The sequence below is a fragment of the Apium graveolens genome, chromosome 11 (genome assembly GCF_009905375.1).
Source record: "Apium graveolens cultivar Ventura chromosome 11, ASM990537v1, whole genome shotgun sequence".
Taxonomy (NCBI): domain Eukaryota; kingdom Viridiplantae; phylum Streptophyta; class Magnoliopsida; order Apiales; family Apiaceae; genus Apium; species Apium graveolens.
In genome coordinates this window covers 73,365,390-73,384,284 of record NC_133657.1, presented here as the reverse complement: position 1 = coordinate 73,384,284, position 18,895 = coordinate 73,365,390, and the positions used below count along the sequence as shown (strand labels likewise).

General features: G+C 35.0%; 4 protein-coding genes across 4 annotated transcripts; all 4 read right to left on the bottom strand.

The window, feature by feature from the left end:
- Positions 1 to 1,507: 1,507 nt before the first annotated feature.
- On the bottom strand, positions 1,508 to 2,406 carry LOC141695595 (uncharacterized). Its single transcript, XM_074499832.1, has 2 exons — positions 2,336 to 2,406; positions 1,508 to 2,288 (listed from the first exon to the last, which is right to left on the bottom strand). Exons 1-2 carry the CDS (start codon positions 2,404 to 2,406, stop codon positions 1,508 to 1,510), a joined length of 852 nt encoding a protein of 283 aa, XP_074355933.1.
- Positions 2,407 to 5,005: 2,599 nt separating this feature from the next.
- On the bottom strand, positions 5,006 to 11,603 carry LOC141697909 (type I inositol polyphosphate 5-phosphatase 12-like). The gene is made up of 11 exons (XM_074502467.1): positions 10,886 to 11,603; positions 9,742 to 9,994; positions 8,739 to 9,552; positions 8,243 to 8,367; positions 7,897 to 7,981; positions 7,287 to 7,452; positions 7,140 to 7,180; positions 6,785 to 7,052; positions 6,298 to 6,421; positions 5,866 to 6,226; positions 5,006 to 5,699 (listed from the first exon to the last, which is right to left on the bottom strand). Exons 1-11 carry the CDS (start codon positions 11,484 to 11,486, stop codon positions 5,358 to 5,360), a joined length of 3,180 nt encoding a protein of 1,059 aa, XP_074358568.1. The 5' UTR covers positions 11,487 to 11,603; the 3' UTR covers positions 5,006 to 5,357.
- Positions 11,604 to 12,092: 489 nt separating this feature from the next.
- LOC141695058 (UDP-glucosyltransferase 74AE2-like) lies at positions 12,093 to 13,681 on the bottom strand. The gene is made up of 2 exons (XM_074499294.1): positions 12,985 to 13,681; positions 12,093 to 12,815 (listed from the first exon to the last, which is right to left on the bottom strand). The coding sequence occupies exons 1-2, from the start codon at positions 13,636 to 13,638 to the stop codon at positions 12,093 to 12,095; spliced, it is 1,377 nt and encodes a 458-aa protein (XP_074355395.1). The 5' UTR covers positions 13,639 to 13,681.
- Positions 13,682 to 14,457: 776 nt separating this feature from the next.
- On the bottom strand, positions 14,458 to 17,294 carry LOC141698464 (palmitoyl-[acyl-carrier-protein] 4-desaturase, chloroplastic). The gene is made up of 3 exons (XM_074503163.1): positions 17,062 to 17,294; positions 15,295 to 15,757; positions 14,458 to 15,192 (listed from the first exon to the last, which is right to left on the bottom strand). The coding sequence occupies exons 1-3, from the start codon at positions 17,193 to 17,195 to the stop codon at positions 14,629 to 14,631; spliced, it is 1,161 nt and encodes a 386-aa protein (XP_074359264.1). The 5' UTR covers positions 17,196 to 17,294; the 3' UTR covers positions 14,458 to 14,628.
- Between the last annotated feature and the right edge of the window lie 1,601 nt (positions 17,295 to 18,895).

Sequence of the window (18,895 nt, the reverse complement as noted above, 5' to 3'; positions counted from 1 at the left end):
TGGCATAATTAAATAAGATGGACCTCATGCATTCACATCAATCCTCCAAAATAAAATAGAATAAATTGCCACATCACCAATGACACATCATTTTGGAACTCATTTTTGAAACAAATTTTGGGTACCTAGCAATACACTTAAAATATTTAGTGATAGAAAATGAGGCGGCGTTGAAAAGAAAGTTGAGAAACTGTAAATTAATATTTTATTTTAGTCTTACTCCAATTTCAAAATTATTTTATATCTTCATTTATATCTTTTTAGTGAAAAAATATGAGGCATCGTCGAAGACGACGACGAGTAATTATCAATAAATATCTGATTTTGATTTTAGTCAAATTTCAAAATTATTGTGAAAAAATTTAAGCAAAAAATTGACATGATATAATATTTATAAAATGTAATCACCGAAATTGTTAACTACAAAATTTTGCATTATTTTTTAATTAACATTTTTTGTTAAATATACATATTTTAGTACTTCAAATACACATATTAATATATATATATATAATATGAATTTGGGATATTCATAGAACATACTTCACAAAATAATATATTTTATAGTGTTTTGATTGTAGAACATAGGTGGTCTCCGAGGTCTTCGATTAAATAGTGGTCTCCATACAACTTTTCTATATATATATATATATATATATACATAAGGAAAATAAAAACAGTTTGTTTTGTTTATATATAACTTAATTATTTTATTTCAACGGTACTTAAAAAAGTTTATTTGACATAGTACGTGATCATATTTCTCAGGTATTAAATTATGAGATTTCTTATACATTTGTTTAACATATAGAAATTTCTTAGATGTACATATAGGCGTACCATAATATTATTGTCATCTCAATAATGATCGAGAATAGTGATTAATCGTGTAACCTCTACGCATTCAATTTCCGTCTACACACAACAACAAAAAAGAAGGCTTTAGTACTGTAAGGAAGTTTGGGACATATGAAGGTGTTAAATTAGTATCTTAAATGCAAAATATGTCATTTACATCTTCATCTTGCCAATTTTCTATTTTGTTCTTCTCCAAATCCTCCGCTACAAGATCATAAAACGTTGTCATATCGTACTCGGTTGTTGCAGTTTAATTGGTAAACAGTACTTTGCATGTAAATTAACAAAACAACAAATATGTACCGCCATAAGATGCAACACTTAATTTTTTTCTTCCAAACTGTATTTATCAAATACCTATGTCACAATACAGGCATTATCAGGGCCGACCCTATGTATTTGGGTGCCCTAGGAGGGCTTCAAAAATGGTGCCCCATATTCATAACCAAAAAATCACAATAAGATATATTCATTGTATAAAAGAAAACTTACTTGAATCTAAAGTAGCAAGTGAATATAATGAATTTCTTGTACGCTAAATATCCAAGTTTTCAACCTTCTGCAATAATCTCCTGCAAGCCACTGATGTACTATCATTTTGAATTTTATGGCTCAAGTAATGTGTATGTAAAGTACCTTCCTTGACTAGTCAGACATGCTCTTCCATTATTGGATCAAATTGTGCAAGCATCTCAATGAATTTACAGAACAATCCATTCTTGCGTTTACCAATTTTCTCTTCGCCTCCTCGAAATGCTAGATTATTGCAAGCAAGAGTTTGGACCACAACAATAATCCTAACCAGGACCTTTTTCCAGCGCTCTATCTCTTTTTTAATCCGATCTTGTTCAATCTTATCAATTGTTTCATTTTTCTCCATCCGCACTTCTAACTCAATCCAAGCGCTCATATTTACTAGATGACCATTACTGCTTTCATGAGATCTTAACTTAGCAGCAAGATTGTGCCAATCATCAATTCCATCTTCTGCAAAATTTGTCTTGGCCACATCATGTTTAAATAACATACAACAAAAACACAAGACTTTATTTGTTGAGAGTGAATAAACAAGCCACTTCCTATCTTGTTTGTCTCCATTAGGTAGAATCCGAGTGTAATGCACCGAAGAAAAATGTCTATTTCTTGAATCTTTTGGAAAATGTTCTAAAATTATTCTGATATGTCCTTTTCTTACCAATGAATCTCGTAGCCACTGATCAATTTTCTTCCACGTACCAGGATCATAATTGATACTAACATCTGAAATTTCTTTCTCAGTCTCTTCTACATTATTCTCGACAAGCCCATCTTTTAAATTTTGAGTTTCTGGCTCCTCAGTTTCAGTCTCCTGCTCAAATTCAGTATATGTAGCTTCATTCTCAGATTCTTTTCTAATATCTGTATTCTCAATAGGAACCCCAATATCACCACTATTAGTTATTTTTTTCCAAAAAACTTGTCAAGAGAGCCCATTTGCAATTTCTCTGCTTCCGCCGCTTTCAATTTCTTTTGTCTTTTTTGATGCCCCGATAACTGGTTACACTTCATTTTCAAATTATCTAGTCATCAAACAAAATAATGCAATTAATTTTAGTCACCAATCCCAAATCAGTAAATCACAAAAGACATACTACTTTTTACAAAAACAAATCTCAATTATTCTCTAATTATTCACATCAAATCCTTAAATTGAAAAATAATAATAAACATATAATAAATTACAATATTATTAAAAAAGTAATTAGAATATAAATCTTTAAACCATACCTGTGTTATAATTGCTGAATTGCAAAGCACAGATGATCCGATCTTCACGATGAGTCGATGACTTCCAGTGTTTTGATAATTGATATTCAGAATGAACAGAGAACAATCTGTGATCTGTATTTTATTCGGTAGCTAAGCAGAGGGAAGGAGAGGGTTTTGTACATTTGTTATATGACTTCATCTGGCCATCTGGGGTAATGGGTATAGACGCGCATAGTTCCAAAAACTCAATTTCTCCAAACCTTTCACATTTTTACTTTGTTTTGTTTATTAAATAAATTTATTAATTATATTTTTAAAGTAAATTAAAGTAAATTATATTTTAATTTTAAAATAAAGTTATCACAAAGATAATAATATATTTTAAAATTTTAATATGTCCCCCAATCACATATATGTTAATGTATTCTAATTAAAATTTGTATTTTAAAATATATAAAAAAAATAATATAAAAAATAAATACACCTATATACATATGTTATTGAAATATTTTGGTGCCCCTGTGCGCGGTGGTGCCCTAGGCGGCCGCCTTGGTCGCCTTACCCAAGGGCCGACCCTCGGCATTATATGCGTATTATAAGTAAAAGTTGGATTGCAACATGTTTGTTATGCGTTTAACTATTCTATGGATTGCTCAAGTGCATGATTGTAACATTTGGTACAAAATATTCTTTCAACTCAAACTCAATCCCCAAGTTTTAAATATACTTCATTTCATCTATAAATGTTAAATCATTATATATTTACCTAATAGCTATTTGATTTTATGATATTAAGAACATGCATGGATGAATAAAATCAGATTTGAACAATTATTTAATCACTCATCACTAATGTTCAACAAACCTAAAGATATACACAAAAGTATCATATACAATACCATATGTGAAAAAAAATCGATGTAAGGGTGCATATAGAGGAGGAAGTAACAAAATGGACCTCGTGAATAACAATAATACCTCCGTTTTTTATTCAAATGATAGTTACTCTGTAGTTGTAGTAAAAATAATAACTACAACTTTTTGTGTCTGATAAAAGAATAGGAGATGTGTCAATTGTATTTCAATTTGGCCACAATTTGATATCTATACCAATTTTTTCATAAAATTAAATCATATTAAGTAATTTATGCCATTGTATAATTTGTAACTTTTGTTTTTCTCTTATATATTAGCAACAAAAAAATAAAACTAACATCATATCGCAACTATTCGTGGCAATATTATTTGAGATACTTTTACCTAAACTCAACACCATGATTTCCAGCGAAAAATAAAATATTTAAATTATAAAAAAATGGTAAAATAATTTATTTGGTGCTAATCGTAAAAAATAATAAAATTAATATTTTTTGCTAGCACGCGTAGCGCGCGTGCAAAGGACCCTAGTATTCTTAAAAGCTGCCAGGTTATGCGAATACTCGAGTTAAGCACTTGTGCATATAACTATGTGATAACCTATTCTGTGTTTATATACTACACAGCTACAATCAATCTTTATCAATTACAAGATATGTTACGATATAACTCTTCTACTTTCTATACATATCTAAATCAACTACGATCCTATAAATCAAAGCATTCTGATTTAACTCCCAGCTCTGACTTGTCATTCAAGTCGTTATCAAAGGATAAACTGATCAACAGATATATGTTATAGCTTCGACGGATATTCATATGTAAGTATTAACGGATAAGTGAAGAGTTTGTCAACGGATGATAATGAAGCTTTCAACTGACGGTTGATCATGTCCTAATTGTTAGACAGATCTTAATTCTTGACTTAGCCAATTCCCAACATACTAGTTGACTGTTAAAATAGCAAACTAAATAAATTTATTTTTTTCCAATTTTTTTTATCATATCACTAAAATATATAACCGCACAGTTAGATTATTCATAAATAGTTTAAAAAAAGTTGAAATACCGGATTAAACACAGTTATAAGTACTAGTCAAATGACTTGTTAATTACTAGAATATCAAATTAAATAAATTTATTTTTATCTGAAACTTTTTTGATAACCAAAATATATTTCTTGACATCCATACGTTTCAATAATTGGGAAATATTTATAAAAAAATCTGAATAATATTCATAATAATCTAATATATAAAAAATCTAAATATTCATAATATTCATGATAACCAAGCCCAACTCGAGCTGAATCATGCCATAAACTCGGCTCGATCTCATTTTCTTAAACAACTTATTTTTTGTGTTCGAGATCGAGCCCTTAACGAACCGAGCAAACCGAGCGTCGAGATCGAGTTTGTTGGCGAACAGCTCTAATACAAGGCATCTCTTGGACTTGAACTAAAGAGTCCGATAAATTGAGGCAGTATGGTTGAATCTTTGAAGCAACTAAAAAAGAAGAAGAAACAAACAAGAAACAAGAGCCACTGAAGTGTCAGCTGGAATGAGTCCTTACAATATGATATTTTGAGCATGGTAATTACAATGTGTTCACACGGGGGCTTGCTTCAAAAACCAAGTTTAGGTAATAACTAGTTGTACTTAACAGAGAGTGGCGTCCGTAGATCCTTGAGAAGACTACTGCTGGTCATGACCAATGAGTATTTACAATTTATATGCTATAAACTAGCTAGTGTCATCTGATGTAGGAAAATACACAGCTTCTGATCAGGCAGTAGCAGTACCTATTTAAATATGTGTTGCATCTGTTTTTGCTGCATGTCCAGAATTTTTTCTAGATACACATCATAACCATCCTAACCCCGGTGATCATCGTCACTGGTGCCCCCGTGCCGAAGTCCAGAGCGGTGATAGGTGCTACCTTTGTATTTTCTAGAACCAGGAACTTTTGCGGGATCAGTGCGGTCTGATTTCGATGATGACGAACAATGTCGTACATGAAGTCGATGAGTTTTTGACTCCGTAGAGCAACTGCCCCTTACAATTACCAACAAAACTACTTCCCTGTCCCGAATATCTTCTGACCCCCAGCTCTGTGGTGCACTGTTAGAATTCTCATCCGAGGTATGAAAATCCTCGTGCCGTATTAGAATATCGGCAGCTTGATCAGGTCTGATTACACCAGATGCCGGATTGACCTTGCACAAAAATGGAAAAATTACATTGAATATAAACTGTCATGATAACATCTTTTGAAGATTGTGCGCATGATAATTACAGATGTTCTGACACAGCAATGAAAAAGTTTGATTAGTCATTCTGAGTGTGCGATGATAATTTTTCCCACATCAAAGGTAGAATTACCTCGAGCCAACGAGGAAAACCATAGGAAGCTCTGGCACGATATTCCAAATCTTCTTCACCGTCCTTGACAGTAGCCTGTCCTTCACAGAATATATGAAACATGGCATTCTCTGTTCCACTCTTGTTGGTGAGCTTAAAACTGACTGATTCCTGACTCTGTAGGGTAATGCGATTTGTACTAGTAGCTGTACTGGGAACATGACGTAGCTCTTCCCTCAAAACCTTTATTGTCTCGTTTGAATTAAAGATTTTCCCCATTTCGTGCCTCCTTATAGATCTATCAACATGAGATATTTCGACATCAAATTTGCACCGAACAGGTTTGTGATCACTTTCCACCACTTCCATGCAAGCATCGTACCTGTTAAGAACAAGAAAAGTTATAACACAAATAAAAAGCTAGACACAACTTTAAATCCTTATGAAACTTACTGTATTATAGAAGCAACTACAGGGCACTCTAAACTGCACTCCGTTTCTTGCTTTGTTCGGTTGTCTCGATATAATATCCTATCACACCAGGCAGGGATGCGCTTCTTCTCTCCAGAATCATATCCTTTCAGAAGAATTTTGGAAAAACATCAGTCTTAGACATTATTGAACAAGTCCGTAACCAGAGAAACACTGGTCATTTTGATGCAAGTTTTAAAAATCCAGTGTCATCTATCTCAAGCCATCAAGAAAAGAGGACATTTCCCCTTCACGCCACAGATGATTTCATTTGTAATTGAAAAAATTATAATAAAAAATGATTATTGTTTTATAGGAGATCCTTGTCATAATTCACATTTATTAAATGTTCTCGGGTACAACTTCGAAACTACTCGACTCAAAATCATTGCAATGTAGCTCTACCATTTACGAAAAATTTAAACATAGAACTCCTGTGACAGGAGGCAGTAATCAATCTGTACCATACCTCCCAAACCTGGTTTTCCAATCTCGAATTTGTAGGTTGGCGGAAACTTAATGAGGGCCTCCCTCATTCCTTGGAACACTTTTCCAGCCCTCATTTCTGCTCTCAACTGATCTTTTTCGCGTAGCCAATCAAAACTTCTTTGAGAAACAAAGTCTCTGGCTTCATCATAAGATATTCCAAAAAGTCGATAATTGAAATCACCACAAAAGATAACCATGTCTGCTTCAGCTAAGTCAGGCTTCCCTTCATCAGGATTAATCTCTACAGCCTGCGAAAGAAAAGGTAGACAATCATAATCCATTCTGTGAAATGGATAAGTAAGAACATCAACTAAGTTCTGCATTAATATGCATACATTTGTACCCCGAAGCCCTTGAGCTGCGGATGAGACACCAGCTGCAGTAGATAAGATCCATTCCAATCCGTGAGAATAAAGAAGCCTAAACACAAAATTTGTAGAGCTGGAAAGAAAGAAATAAAAACAACAGGTATAGCACAATACCAGAAGAATTACTCAGGAGGCTAGATGACCGAATAAAGGCCATACTTCGATATATATGATCAAAATCAGCATTGCGGCGATTTACTGCTTCCAAATGTGCAGCAAAGTGATTGTTCACAAAGCACATTATCCGATCATAAACTCTTAATCTCAAGCCAACACCACCCTGTTCATATAAATGGGACCTTGTAAACAATATTTTGACAGAAGATTTTTTTTTGAAACTATAGTTCTGATACTTTTCAAACTGTACATAAAATAGAACTCAGACAGCTTACTGAAAACAAAGTAAAGCGTTTTTATGTTTAACAACATAAGGATATGGATGTCATAAGTCGTCGGTGTTGGTCATTAGGATATTGTGAGATGTAAAACGGGTACTAAAAGCATCTGAATGCAGTGACATTCAAAAATAACAAGGAAGTAGTCTATTGCATAAGTAGTCCGTCACATTATTAATGTATATACTCAAGATCAGATATGTTACTAGCAAGGATACAGATTGTCAATTTAATGTAGTTTCTCTTATTGAGTTATCTTTTATTCCAATTTCAATTTCAATTTCATGCATCATATGTTATATATAAGAAGAAAGATCTATTGTTTATACCTTATTACCAATTGCTCGGCCTAAACCACATGGAACAGCTCCAACATCAAGGTCCCCAACATGTGTTCTAAGGGTCTTTCTTACCCTGTTTTATAAACATACACGTAGAGCCATAGAAATTACATTAACAAACATATAAGCAGCTTCCGTGAGATATAATACAGTGGAACTAGCTAGAGAAGCGACATGCCTTATTAAAGGTAGTAAAGAAGATAACTGATGAACCACAAATTTACATGTTATGGTGTGTTAAGTTGTACAAGTATTGATTTCCTCGTCAAAGTAGAAATAAGCTAATGCCAAAGTATAAATTTTATCTTAAATCTATTTTGTGGAAAATACCCACCAGATAGCAATGAGCAAGGCTGCCAACTGCCGTGATCCTACCCGTTCAAAAGCTGATCCTTCACCTAGCACTTTTCCAATTGCATCCTGCCACCATTGCCCGATTGAACTCCCTTCCAGTCCTACCTAAAATTGGCATGTAACAGATATAAGACCAAATCTCATATATCTCATAATGTATTAGAACCCACCTAAATTGGCTTCTCTTATTTTTGACAGTCTTGAGCCAACTGCAGGCATTAGTGAGGTCACTAGGAGGCTAAAACTTGTTTATCTTTGTTAAGAATCTTTGTGAAATAATCACTTTAGTTCAAAAATATTTCTGATATTTCAAAAACAGTTGCAACAATAAATCAGCAGATTATTTCTAAAGGAAGCTAAGCTTACAAACCCAGCTTAATTTTAAAAATTTATATTTGAAATCAAGTAGCTTAAGCTATTAGTATTACAGCAGAAAAAATTGCATTGCGATAATTGTGATTGTCATTAGAACTCACAGTTTCTTTTGCTGCAGACATGGCAAGAAATCCGGCACCCATTTCCACTTCCTGTAACCCGACAACAACAATGCCTACATCTTTGGATGCAGCACCCAACCATGCTGTAAGGGCATCCTTAGAAGGTTTTCCTTGACTTACGTTCCATGTTCCAACTAAAATTTTAAAATTCTCCCGACTTGTATACGTAAGTTCTTTCTTGGCTAATTCTGGTCGTATAATCTGATCTATAGGTCCAGGAGCTGCAACAGACCAACCACGTATCCCACCATGTGTTGCCATGCTAAACATATAACCACCGCCAACTACCATTTTTATAACAGGGCAATTATGAGCAACCCAACTTGTAATCAGATTCCCATCCAGATCCATCAACTGTACCATACCACTGACGTAGCCAACCCATATACGAGACGCATAGGTGCAGAAGCATAGTACAGCACACTGATGATGGTGGAAATCTTGCAAACGAACACCATTTCCATCCCACTGTATGATCAATCCATTAGAACATCCACTATAAATCGTTCCATCTGCAGTGAGGACTAATGCTTCTGTTTTTTTTGTTTCCTCAGCAAATGCACCTGTTCCCCTTGTTGCTACTCGACGAACAGCATCTGCAGCACCCATAATAGCGTGACGTGACCGTTGCAAAAAACTAGATTGGGATTTTTCTTTTTTAGATTTGGCGGCTAACTTTACACTCTGTTCTTCTTCAACTGGTACTTGATCTGGTACGGATGACATGTCAACTCTATTCTCTATCTGACCGTCTATATTATATGTTTTCAACAGTTCCCTCGTACGAGCATCCCTGCAGTCAATTTGTTATCATGTAAATTACAGCCTAAAATAAATTATGAAATCAGATTCACAATTCACCTGTGATATGCTAACAAGTTGTGCTAGTACTCTTAGGCTAAATGATATATTCATTGCCCTATTAAATATTAGTAAAGTATGCTCACTTCTAATAAAATTTAAACTTTTAATGTAAACATACCATAGCGAAAATGATAGAGATGAAGCTGCCCAAACTTTGGCTCTAAAATGATCAGACATTAAAACCTTAATATCTGAGGATGTTATATTACAGACACCATTAACCGTAACTTGACTCCTGAGGTCAATAAATGATCTCTCCACTAATAGAGCTGCCATGTGCCTTTCCTCTTGTGATAGAGAAAGAGACTTTTCGATTGCTTCCCATGGCCAAATTTTTATAGCACCACCTTCCGAACCTGTCCATATATCGCCTGAATTCAAAAAAAAAATTAAGCGTTAAAGTTTGAAAGCCTTTTTTGTGTCCAGAAGTTTGTATATCTTGTGTGCATAGTTCAGATTTGATAAGCATGCAATGTTGTAATCAATATGTGACAACTACTAAAATAGCACATTGGCACTACACCATCACAAAACTAAAACGGCCAATGAAGAAAGCAACTGCTAGGAATAACCCTGCTCTAGGACTACTTCAAGCAATTAACTTACCTGAAAAGATCTAGCACAGCCTAAATGTGTAAGCACAAAAAATGATGCAGCATAAGCACATTCAATCCCAAAATTCAGGACTGCACGAGTCACCAATATGGGGAATGTGATGTCCAACACCACAACATATGTACTATGTAATGTCAAAATTCCAATATGAAATATAAATTAAGCTTTTGGATTCCCTGATTAAAATGAACCAGAAGTGATTCTATGCGAGGAGGCTGCACAATCAGGCAAAATTTGATGCATTGATTGATCTGTTGAGAATACTCGCTACTTGGAATGGACACACTCTCGCACCAGAGAAATCTTGAGTTTTTTTGTCAGCAATTGATGCTTATAGACTTATAGTATGCCTTAAGATTTTAGTAAGCACTCTTCTTTAAATAAAAACGAAAACTAACAATTACAGTATTGGGGTTCTCCATGAAAATTCAGAATTTGAACACACAGAAGAAATAAAGAAGTGGAAGAATAAAATCCTCATTCTTAGGGAGGGTGTACATAAAAATATTTTACAACATCAGTATTGGTAAGTGGTAACAGATATGTAGCGACAATATATGATCTCTTAATAAATTTTGCTTTACCAAATAAAGTTAATGAAAATTAAGCAGGTCCAAAATTTAGGGTATGGGATCAAGGTAGTTTACCATAAGCCGAAATTGTCAAAGAAAGAACAGGAGTGCGGTGAGCCTGCCATGAAAGCCCTTCCTTGAAAGGTGTATCATCCATTGTCTGATCCATCTTCCAAGATCTTAGCTTACCATCCTTGTGCCCGCTCCAAACCAATTTACTACCAACATCAGCCATCATACATATGGCAGGCGCCGTATTAGCAGACTCATAAAATGGAGCTGCATCCTCATCTCCTCTCTTGGCCCTTCCTCCTATCCCAACCCCAGGTTCATACGCATCTGTCAAGTTCCATACCCTAACCCCACATTCCTGCCCGGCCCATAACTGCGTGTCAGTGCAAGCAATAGTCCTCAAAAAGCGCCCCACCTGAGTCTCTCTAAGTGGATGTGGCCTCAACTCCACACACGTAGGACGGTTGGGATGAACAGCTGCTCGGACAGGGGCTTTGAATGTGGATGGGGCACTGCTATCATTCCCCATGAACTCAGGCATTGTTTGATAATCCTGATCTGCTCCCAGAGAATTAGCACGACTACAATCCAACCGACATGAATCAGGGGTGGTAGTGTAGGGGGAAAAATCATCTTCTGAGGTAAAAGGAATGTTGCATTGCATGGCGTTGTCATCAAGGCTCTGCTTGCGATGCTGTGGATGACGCTTGATGTTAGTTCCGGTGTTAGTACGGAGCTGGTGGCTATATGCCTGCGTTTTGTGAGTAGCAGGTGCTGGTCCATTTGCATGACCTAGATTATCTAAAGCACTTTTCTCATCTTCTTCGAGTCGATCTCCCATTGTCGGAGGAGAGAGATTCAAAGTAAAGAGTAATTTTGTTTTTGTGATTGTGTTTGTGCATGCACAAAATTGTGAGGAAAGGGGCAGTCAAATTGCATGCGAGAACTAAGCCTAAGGCTGCTCATGCTTTGTGGTTCCCAATGTTCCCCCCTTTGTAGGAACATGTACGTTGCCTGATTGCTTTCGTTAGTAGCTGTTTCACTTTTGTTACTAGACTGCACAACTTTTAGGTCTGACATCGAAATTACATACACAAAATTGGGTACAAAATTTTGGCCAAAATGAGTGATATGTTTTAATATAGATTACTTTTGTGAATACGAGGAGCTCATTACAATCAAAATTTAACACTTTTATAAATTTTGGCACCCAATTCCGTGCATTGAAGCATTTTTTTTCAAGGTAGAATCTTTCAAATATTGAGAAGATTCAACTAGATACGAGTTTTGTAAGGAAATCATTAATGTTCTGATCCGAGCTTCCACCTTCACCCATGGCCTCAATAGCAAGTTCTTTCCATTTTAAAGCATTTTCTCGAATTTCCTCCCTTTTATCTCCCTCCATGGCATCCATTACACAGGCTGCAACATCTTCTCCTGAAACCATTCCACTTTCATGAATGGGAACACGTACACCAACTCGCCAAATGTCCCCAATATATTTTCCATTTGTAGTCTGATCAAACCATAATGGCACAGCCACCATTGGCATTCCCAGGCTCAGTGCCTCAAGCGTCGAGTTCCAGCCACAATGAGTCATGAAGCTCCCCACTGCCTTGTGTGCTAAAACATCAAGTTGTGGACACCAACTTACAATTAGGCCTTTTTCTGAGGATTCAGAGATGAAATGGGTACTAAGTTTTTCATGTTCACAATCCCTTATTGCCCAAAGAAAATAATAGTTGCTTTGTAACAAGCCCCGACCAATTTCGTCTATGTACTCTTCATTAAGTCTGTCTACACTCCCAAATGATACGTAGACTACTGTACCAGGGTCTCTATCATCTAGCCAGTTTATGCAAGATTCGACTTCTGGTTTGTAAAGACTGATGCCGTAATGCTTGTCATTGGGTATTCTCTTGTCTAAATACATTGATGGAATTGCTGGTCCAACAGTAGTTAATGGACAGTGGCTCGATAGCCATTTGGCTTCCTGCAATATTTACGCACAAATATGGTTCTTTAATTTCTCCTAGAACAGCCTTTCAATTCAAATATACCACAGCTAAGAAATCACAACTTTAATAAAGCCATCATGTCAATTGTAGTATTTATACAGGCACAATTTCGATGCTCAACTTTAATGTGATGAGAAAACTAACCTCGTTCTCAAGCTTGTCAAAACTATTAATAAATATCCAATCTGCTTTAGCCAAATCCGCAAACTGTCTAGAAAAATAGGTTCCCAAATCGGGAAATGTGCCGACAACAATACTTGGAAAATCAGAGGGATCCAACACTGGTAATGAAGGCAATGAAATCTTTGACAACCCTTTCTCAAAAGGAATCTTTAGCTGGCCTTTAAAAACATTCAAGTAAATGGCATTAACAGCACAGGATTGAGTGAAAAATGGAGCTCCTCTCAACCCAAATTGATGACACATCTCTACACCAGATGGGAATAATGAATCAATCACTAGAAGATTGACAGGGCACCCATTACTTATTTGTTTCTCAAGGATTCTAGTTAATACACTAGTGATTTTGAGCTTCATAAATCCCATATAGGACTCCATGTCAACAGAAATCTCTTCTTCATTCAAGTCATAGGTAATGTATTCAAGGTTGATGAGTGGACTGTCATACAATATTTGGATAGAATCCTTGAGCTTGCGGGGAACAATTATGGTAACCTTCACCCCTTTAAACGCTAAGCGCTTGGAGAACTGCATCATTGGGCTCATATGACCTTGAGCAGGAAAAGGGATCATCATAACATGAGTTTTGCATGCCAATTCTCTATCCAGTGCTCCCATCTTTGTGTTTTTCTTTTGAAATGTAGATATGTGCAGGGAGACTCTGAATGTTATAATGAAGTAGAGATGGGAAAATATAAAGCTGGAGATAATTTCTCTGTTTCTCGATAATATCTGGAGTCTATACATGTGCTCTGAGTAATTTAAGTTATTATCTTGTTTTTGGCACATCGTCTTTTTATTCCTTGGAGCTGCTACTTAAGAATGATCGAGTATCTTAGAACATAGCTAGGCTGTCAACAGCCATAGGCTCCTATTGACCTAGTCCCCATTACCCCCCCGAACAGCTTAGGTTTAAAATAGATTAAAGAAGGTGAAATCTGAAACATCTGACGGATGGGGGCATGCACATTATGCCGTTTTACTAAAAAAAAAATTGAGAGAAAACAACAAGATCCCACAAGGATAGGATACACATATATTATACCAAAATCAACTCTCAGTTTGTATGTGTGCAAAACTACTTGAAGGGTATTCAGTTCAGTGGAATGCACTATATTCCTTGTAAATATTTTATGCTGTTTCATTTTCTTCGTTAGCATACACGGCTTCTAATCTACTGTAGATTATCTGCGTCAATTATAAGCTACAAAACAACTATGCAAAGCTTCTAACCTTTCAACGAACTCAATTACATTCTACGTCATGTAACGAGGATTCTGTTTATATACCCTTAAGCCGAATAGCAGTTGCATATGTTGGTTTCAGAACTCAAACAATGTAACAGTTGTGATGGTTGGTCATTTTTCTGAGAAAAATATCTTAGAGTAGGTTCTTGCAATATTGAAAACATAATATATTGTAACTAAGAAAAATGAATAAACCAAAACATTATAACATCCATTTAAAATATTAGTTTTACATAACCAGACCTTATAAGAACAAACAGTCACTCATAGCATAAGCACAAGCATAATAGCATCCAAAGAAAAAAAAACACATAAGCATAACATAAAAGTTTGATATAGAATGGATGATATTATCGGTAGCTCATATGATGATCTGACGGTTGAAAATCCAGCTGAAAGCGACAGGCAACACAGCTTTCTTCCCCTTGCCTTGAACTTTCTCCTCAACTCTTCTGATCTTAGCAGCCAAGCCACAAACATATTCTTGAGCCTTTCTCCCTTCATCTGAAAGCCCCCTCATTTTTCCCACATTCCATTTATCCACCAGAAAATCGATTATATCACAGTAATCCCATGCAGAGTAGACTCCAATCTGCTGCGCAACAGCTGTGAAGTGTTTGAAAAGCATATCATCGGAGCCATCGTACATTGCATGAGCTGGCATTTGTATTTTCTTCCTCATCATGTCAGCAAATGCAATGACTGTGGTGTCAGGATCAATCTCCGCCAGCTTCTCCACAATTTTGGTGTAGGCAGTGGCATGGCGTTTCTCATCTGAAGCAATGTTGCCACACACTTGAGCTAGATTCTTGTCACCGTAGTGCTGAGCAATTTTGGCAGTGTTGGCATGGGAGATGAATGTGGCCCTTTCTTGGAAAGATGTATAGATGAAGCCCATGTAGGGACAGTTTTCTGTCTTAGTGTCCTGTAACATAAATTAACATTGCAGAATAATCAATTAGCTAGGTGTATGACAATCAAATAATAATGTAATGCAACTAAATAAATGAATTGGTTTTGGTAATACCATTCCGGAAGCAATAAGATATTGAATAGTCTTCTCAACCATCCTCATATCAACGCGGCCAGAGAGATAAAGGTACTTGTTAAGAAGATCGCCATGGCGGTTCTCCTCAGCAGTCCAAGCTCTGGTCCAAGTGGCCCAAGCAGTAGGTGAAGCGCCAGTCTCATCCTTAATGCCATCACATCTGTTAAGCATAGACATGTAAGTAGGGAGTGCCTCTTCAGTGATCATGTCTCCAACAAGAACAACATAGTAATCATCAGGGATGTCCTTGGCCCTTTCTCTGATCTCCTTGACTTGATCTTCAAATGCATCAGATGTTGGATCAGGTAGATAGTCTTGCGGCTGCCATGAGTTCTCAACTGATTTCAGGTGCACAAGGATGTTGTCCCTGGCCCAACCCTCCAGAGAGTTAAACAACTCGTCCACTTCAGGCCTTTGTGGACTCTTTAGCTTTTCAAACACCCTGAATATATAATTATGTGCTACCATATTACTACTTAACACATGCACAAAATTGAGCTCCGTATTCACATAATTAATATCACTAATTAAAACATCCCAGTGATTTGTTTTTCCTTTAGCATCAGATAATATAGATTTCTTTCCCATATATGGGCCCCGAATATACACTTAGCATGGTGAATACCAGCTTTATTATTAACTCAACTAATAACTAATTAACATATACAAGTAGTATTAAATTTTCTGCTCTTTTCCATCTTACAGCTGCAAAATTTTAAATGAAAATATACCAGAGGATATCGTTTTTAAAAAAAATAAAACATTTATCTCTATAAAACCAATCGAGCCTAGTCGTACTTATAATTAGACAAAGCATAATTATAAAATTTTAGTTTTCATTCATATTTTGGAGAATAACTTAACTTGAAAAGAATCTTTTTCGAAACTCTACTTTTCGAGAATTGATTTTTTTTTTGAAAAAAAATTCGACTATACAAAAGATTTTTGAAAAAAAGTGAGAAAGTGTTTTTCTTTTCAAAAAATATTTGAACCTTCATCTTAAAAGAGGATGTCATTTCTAAAATTTATGTTTTAAAAAAACCAATTACTTGTTATTTGTTTTTTAAATATCTAAAAACATACCAACACAATGTTGTTCTTGGGCCAACGCTCAAAATCCTGAATTTGTTGTTTTTACATACACATTTTCCACCAAGTAAACCAAGTCTTGGTTTCAAGTACATCCTCTAATTTTTTTTAACTCATGCAATAAAAAGTTTCAAAAGTATATATATATTTTTTATGTTTTTCAAAAATAATGATAAACCTGTTATATATAGCGATCAAGACCAAAATTTAAGTAAATTATTTCAGCAGATCTGGTGAGCATCCGAAAATATACATGATGTGCATAATAAAGATTTTTTGTACATATTAATTATTTTCTAAAAATTTGTCAAGGAATAAAATGAATGAAAAACTTATTGGATCTAAAATAAAACTTGCAGACTTTTGAACAAAATAATGCAATAAAACAAGAGATCACAGAGCACACATGTAACTAAGGTCAAGGGAACACATGTATATAAACGTGGGGGAGAGAGAAAGAGGGAGAGAGAGAGAGAGAGAGAGCGAGAGAGAGAGAGGGAGAGAGAGAGAGAGAGGGAGAGAGAGCGAGAGGGAGAGAGGGAGAGAGAGAGGGGAGAGAGAGAGAGGGAGAGAGAGGGAGAGAGAGAGAGCGAGAGAGAGAGCGAGAGAGAGAGAGGGAGAGAGAGAGAGAGAGAGAGAGAGAGAGAGGGAGCTGACAGTGGAGTAGCATGAAGAGTTGATGAAGCCATGGACACCTTTGATCTCACCCTTCCCACCTGAGGAGGAGCAATCCTTGTAAAGCTGTTCCTTTTTGGGCACTGCAGAGAGAGGGCATTCAGTTTCATGGCCATTTTTACTTCTAGTTTCCTGCAAAAGATAACAATTTTAATTATTATTATCTATGTATTTCTAGTAGAGATATAGGAGGAGTTGAGTTGATAAAACATGCACTGCTGCTTTGGCCTTTATATAAACTCAATGTATTGCAAACTGCACCCCCAGCCCAGCTTTATTTACATTCCACTTTTACCCATGCTGCTTTGTAAAAAATGTGACAAAGCAACACAAAAACTATGGGCAAATTCGGCACAAAACTTTGGGCGTGGCATTTATTGCATAACCCCAACCACACTTGGCAGTATGAGAGCAAATGTTTTTGCATGCATAAGTTACGTTACTTGACCATATTCATAAAACTGATAAAAGTATACAGCAACATTCAGGCCCGGTGAATTAATATGCATGCTCTCATATTTTTGGATCCATCTCAAATTTTAGTGGCTCATATTTCCCATGATGTCTACAGCTGTACCTACCCTTGTACACATACGGCTTTTAAAAATATATACATTTGATAAAAAAATATAAATTATATATATATATATACCACTTATATTCTACAACTAAAATCTTGCATAAAAATATTGCAAAACATATTATTTTTCGAATAATGTTCCACAAATATCATTATTTTATTCAAATCTTGAACATCATGCATGTACTCCATGTAGAACATTACAAAATATTTTATTTTACAAAACATGTTTAGTCTGCAAAACATTTATTCAAATTGCAGAATATACACCTTATACTTATTAAACTTCAATGATTTTCAACAATTTTAATGAATTAATGATATTCGTAGAACATACTTCACAAAATAATATATTTCATAGTCTTTTAGTTGCACAACATCAAGTGGTCTCCGAGGTTTCCGATAAAAATGTGGTCTCCATACAACTTCTCTCTCTGTATATAAATAAATCAAATTAGAAACAGCGGGAAATGGTGCACATTAGTTAGTTGTGGTGCTTTCATGATCTAATGGCGCCTAGACCAGTTTCTAGTTTCTTTTTTATATTTAATTTATATTTGATCATTTGGATATATATATATATATGTATGTATACATGGGCTGTTCAAATAGAAACAGTCTTAAAATAAAGTATAACGACCCGTGTAATTTTGAATTATTAAATAAATAAAATATGTGTATTGATTTTGACCGCTATATGTTGTTTGATTATTATCTATGTGTGATTTATGGTGTACCGGGTTGTCCGCGTGATCAATTATGGAGTCGTATTGAATTGTTTTCACTTTTAAAAGTAAATTTAGTGCAAATTTATTTGCATAAATATTTGGAATGTCTCTAAAATTATTTTTATGGTTTTATAATTATAATAATTATTTTTGAGATTTTACAAAATTTAGAAATCAATATTTCATCAATTATTTAACCCCGTATGATTTTCTGATTACATTTATTTGTAAAATATGTATTTAATTCCAGAATTCTTAAAAAATTATGAAACTCGTATTTATTTAAGTTTGGAATATTTCGATAATTTTAAAATTATTTTGAAAATTTTGGGATTAATTTTACCTGCGCATTGTTTCGTTTTATTGATAAAAACGGGTACAAATTGCGTTTTAGAAACCGATTTAAAATTATGAAAATTACGTTTTTATTTACTTTGAGATATTTATAATATTTTAAAACTCTTTTCGTGATTTTACGAGGTAGTTTTATTCACAATTCGGTTCGTTA

What these genes read in the sequence shown, in the direction of transcription:
- LOC141695595 (XM_074499832.1), bottom strand. Translation starts at nt 2,406, where the DNA reads ATGAAGTGTAACCAGTTATCGGGGCATCAAAAAAGACAAAAGAAATTG. An exon ending in GCGGCGGAAGCAGAGAAATT is followed by an intron (nt 2,289 to 2,335) that starts GCAAATGGGCTC and finishes AATAACTAATAG; the next exon opens with TGGTGATATTGGGGTTCCTA.
- LOC141697909 (XM_074502467.1), bottom strand. Translation starts at nt 11,486, where the DNA reads ATGCAATGCAACATTCCTTTTACCTCAGAAGATGATTTTTCCCCCTAC. An exon ending in TTTGACAATTTCGGCTTATG is followed by an intron (nt 9,995 to 10,885) that starts GTAAACTACCTT and finishes TTTTGAATTCAG; the next exon opens with GCGATATATGGACAGGTTCG. An exon ending in TCTCTATCATTTTCGCTATG is followed by an intron (nt 9,553 to 9,741) that starts GTATGTTTACAT and finishes AATTGACTGCAG; the next exon opens with GGATGCTCGTACGAGGGAAC.
- LOC141695058 (XM_074499294.1), bottom strand. Translation starts at nt 13,638, where the DNA reads ATGGGAGCACTGGATAGAGAATTGGCATGCAAAACTCATGTTATGATG. An exon ending in TTGACAAGCTTGAGAACGAG is followed by an intron (nt 12,816 to 12,984) that starts GTTAGTTTTCTC and finishes TAAATATTGCAG; the next exon opens with GAAGCCAAATGGCTATCGAG.
- LOC141698464 (XM_074503163.1), bottom strand. Translation starts at nt 17,195, where the DNA reads ATGGCCATGAAACTGAATGCCCTCTCTCTGCAGTGCCCAAAAAGGAAC. An exon ending in ACTCTTCATGCTACTCCACT is followed by an intron (nt 15,758 to 17,061) that starts GTCAGCTCCCTC and finishes TTATATATTCAG; the next exon opens with GGTGTTTGAAAAGCTAAAGA. An exon ending in ATCTTATTGCTTCCGGAATG is followed by an intron (nt 15,193 to 15,294) that starts GTATTACCAAAA and finishes TTTATGTTACAG; the next exon opens with GACACTAAGACAGAAAACTG.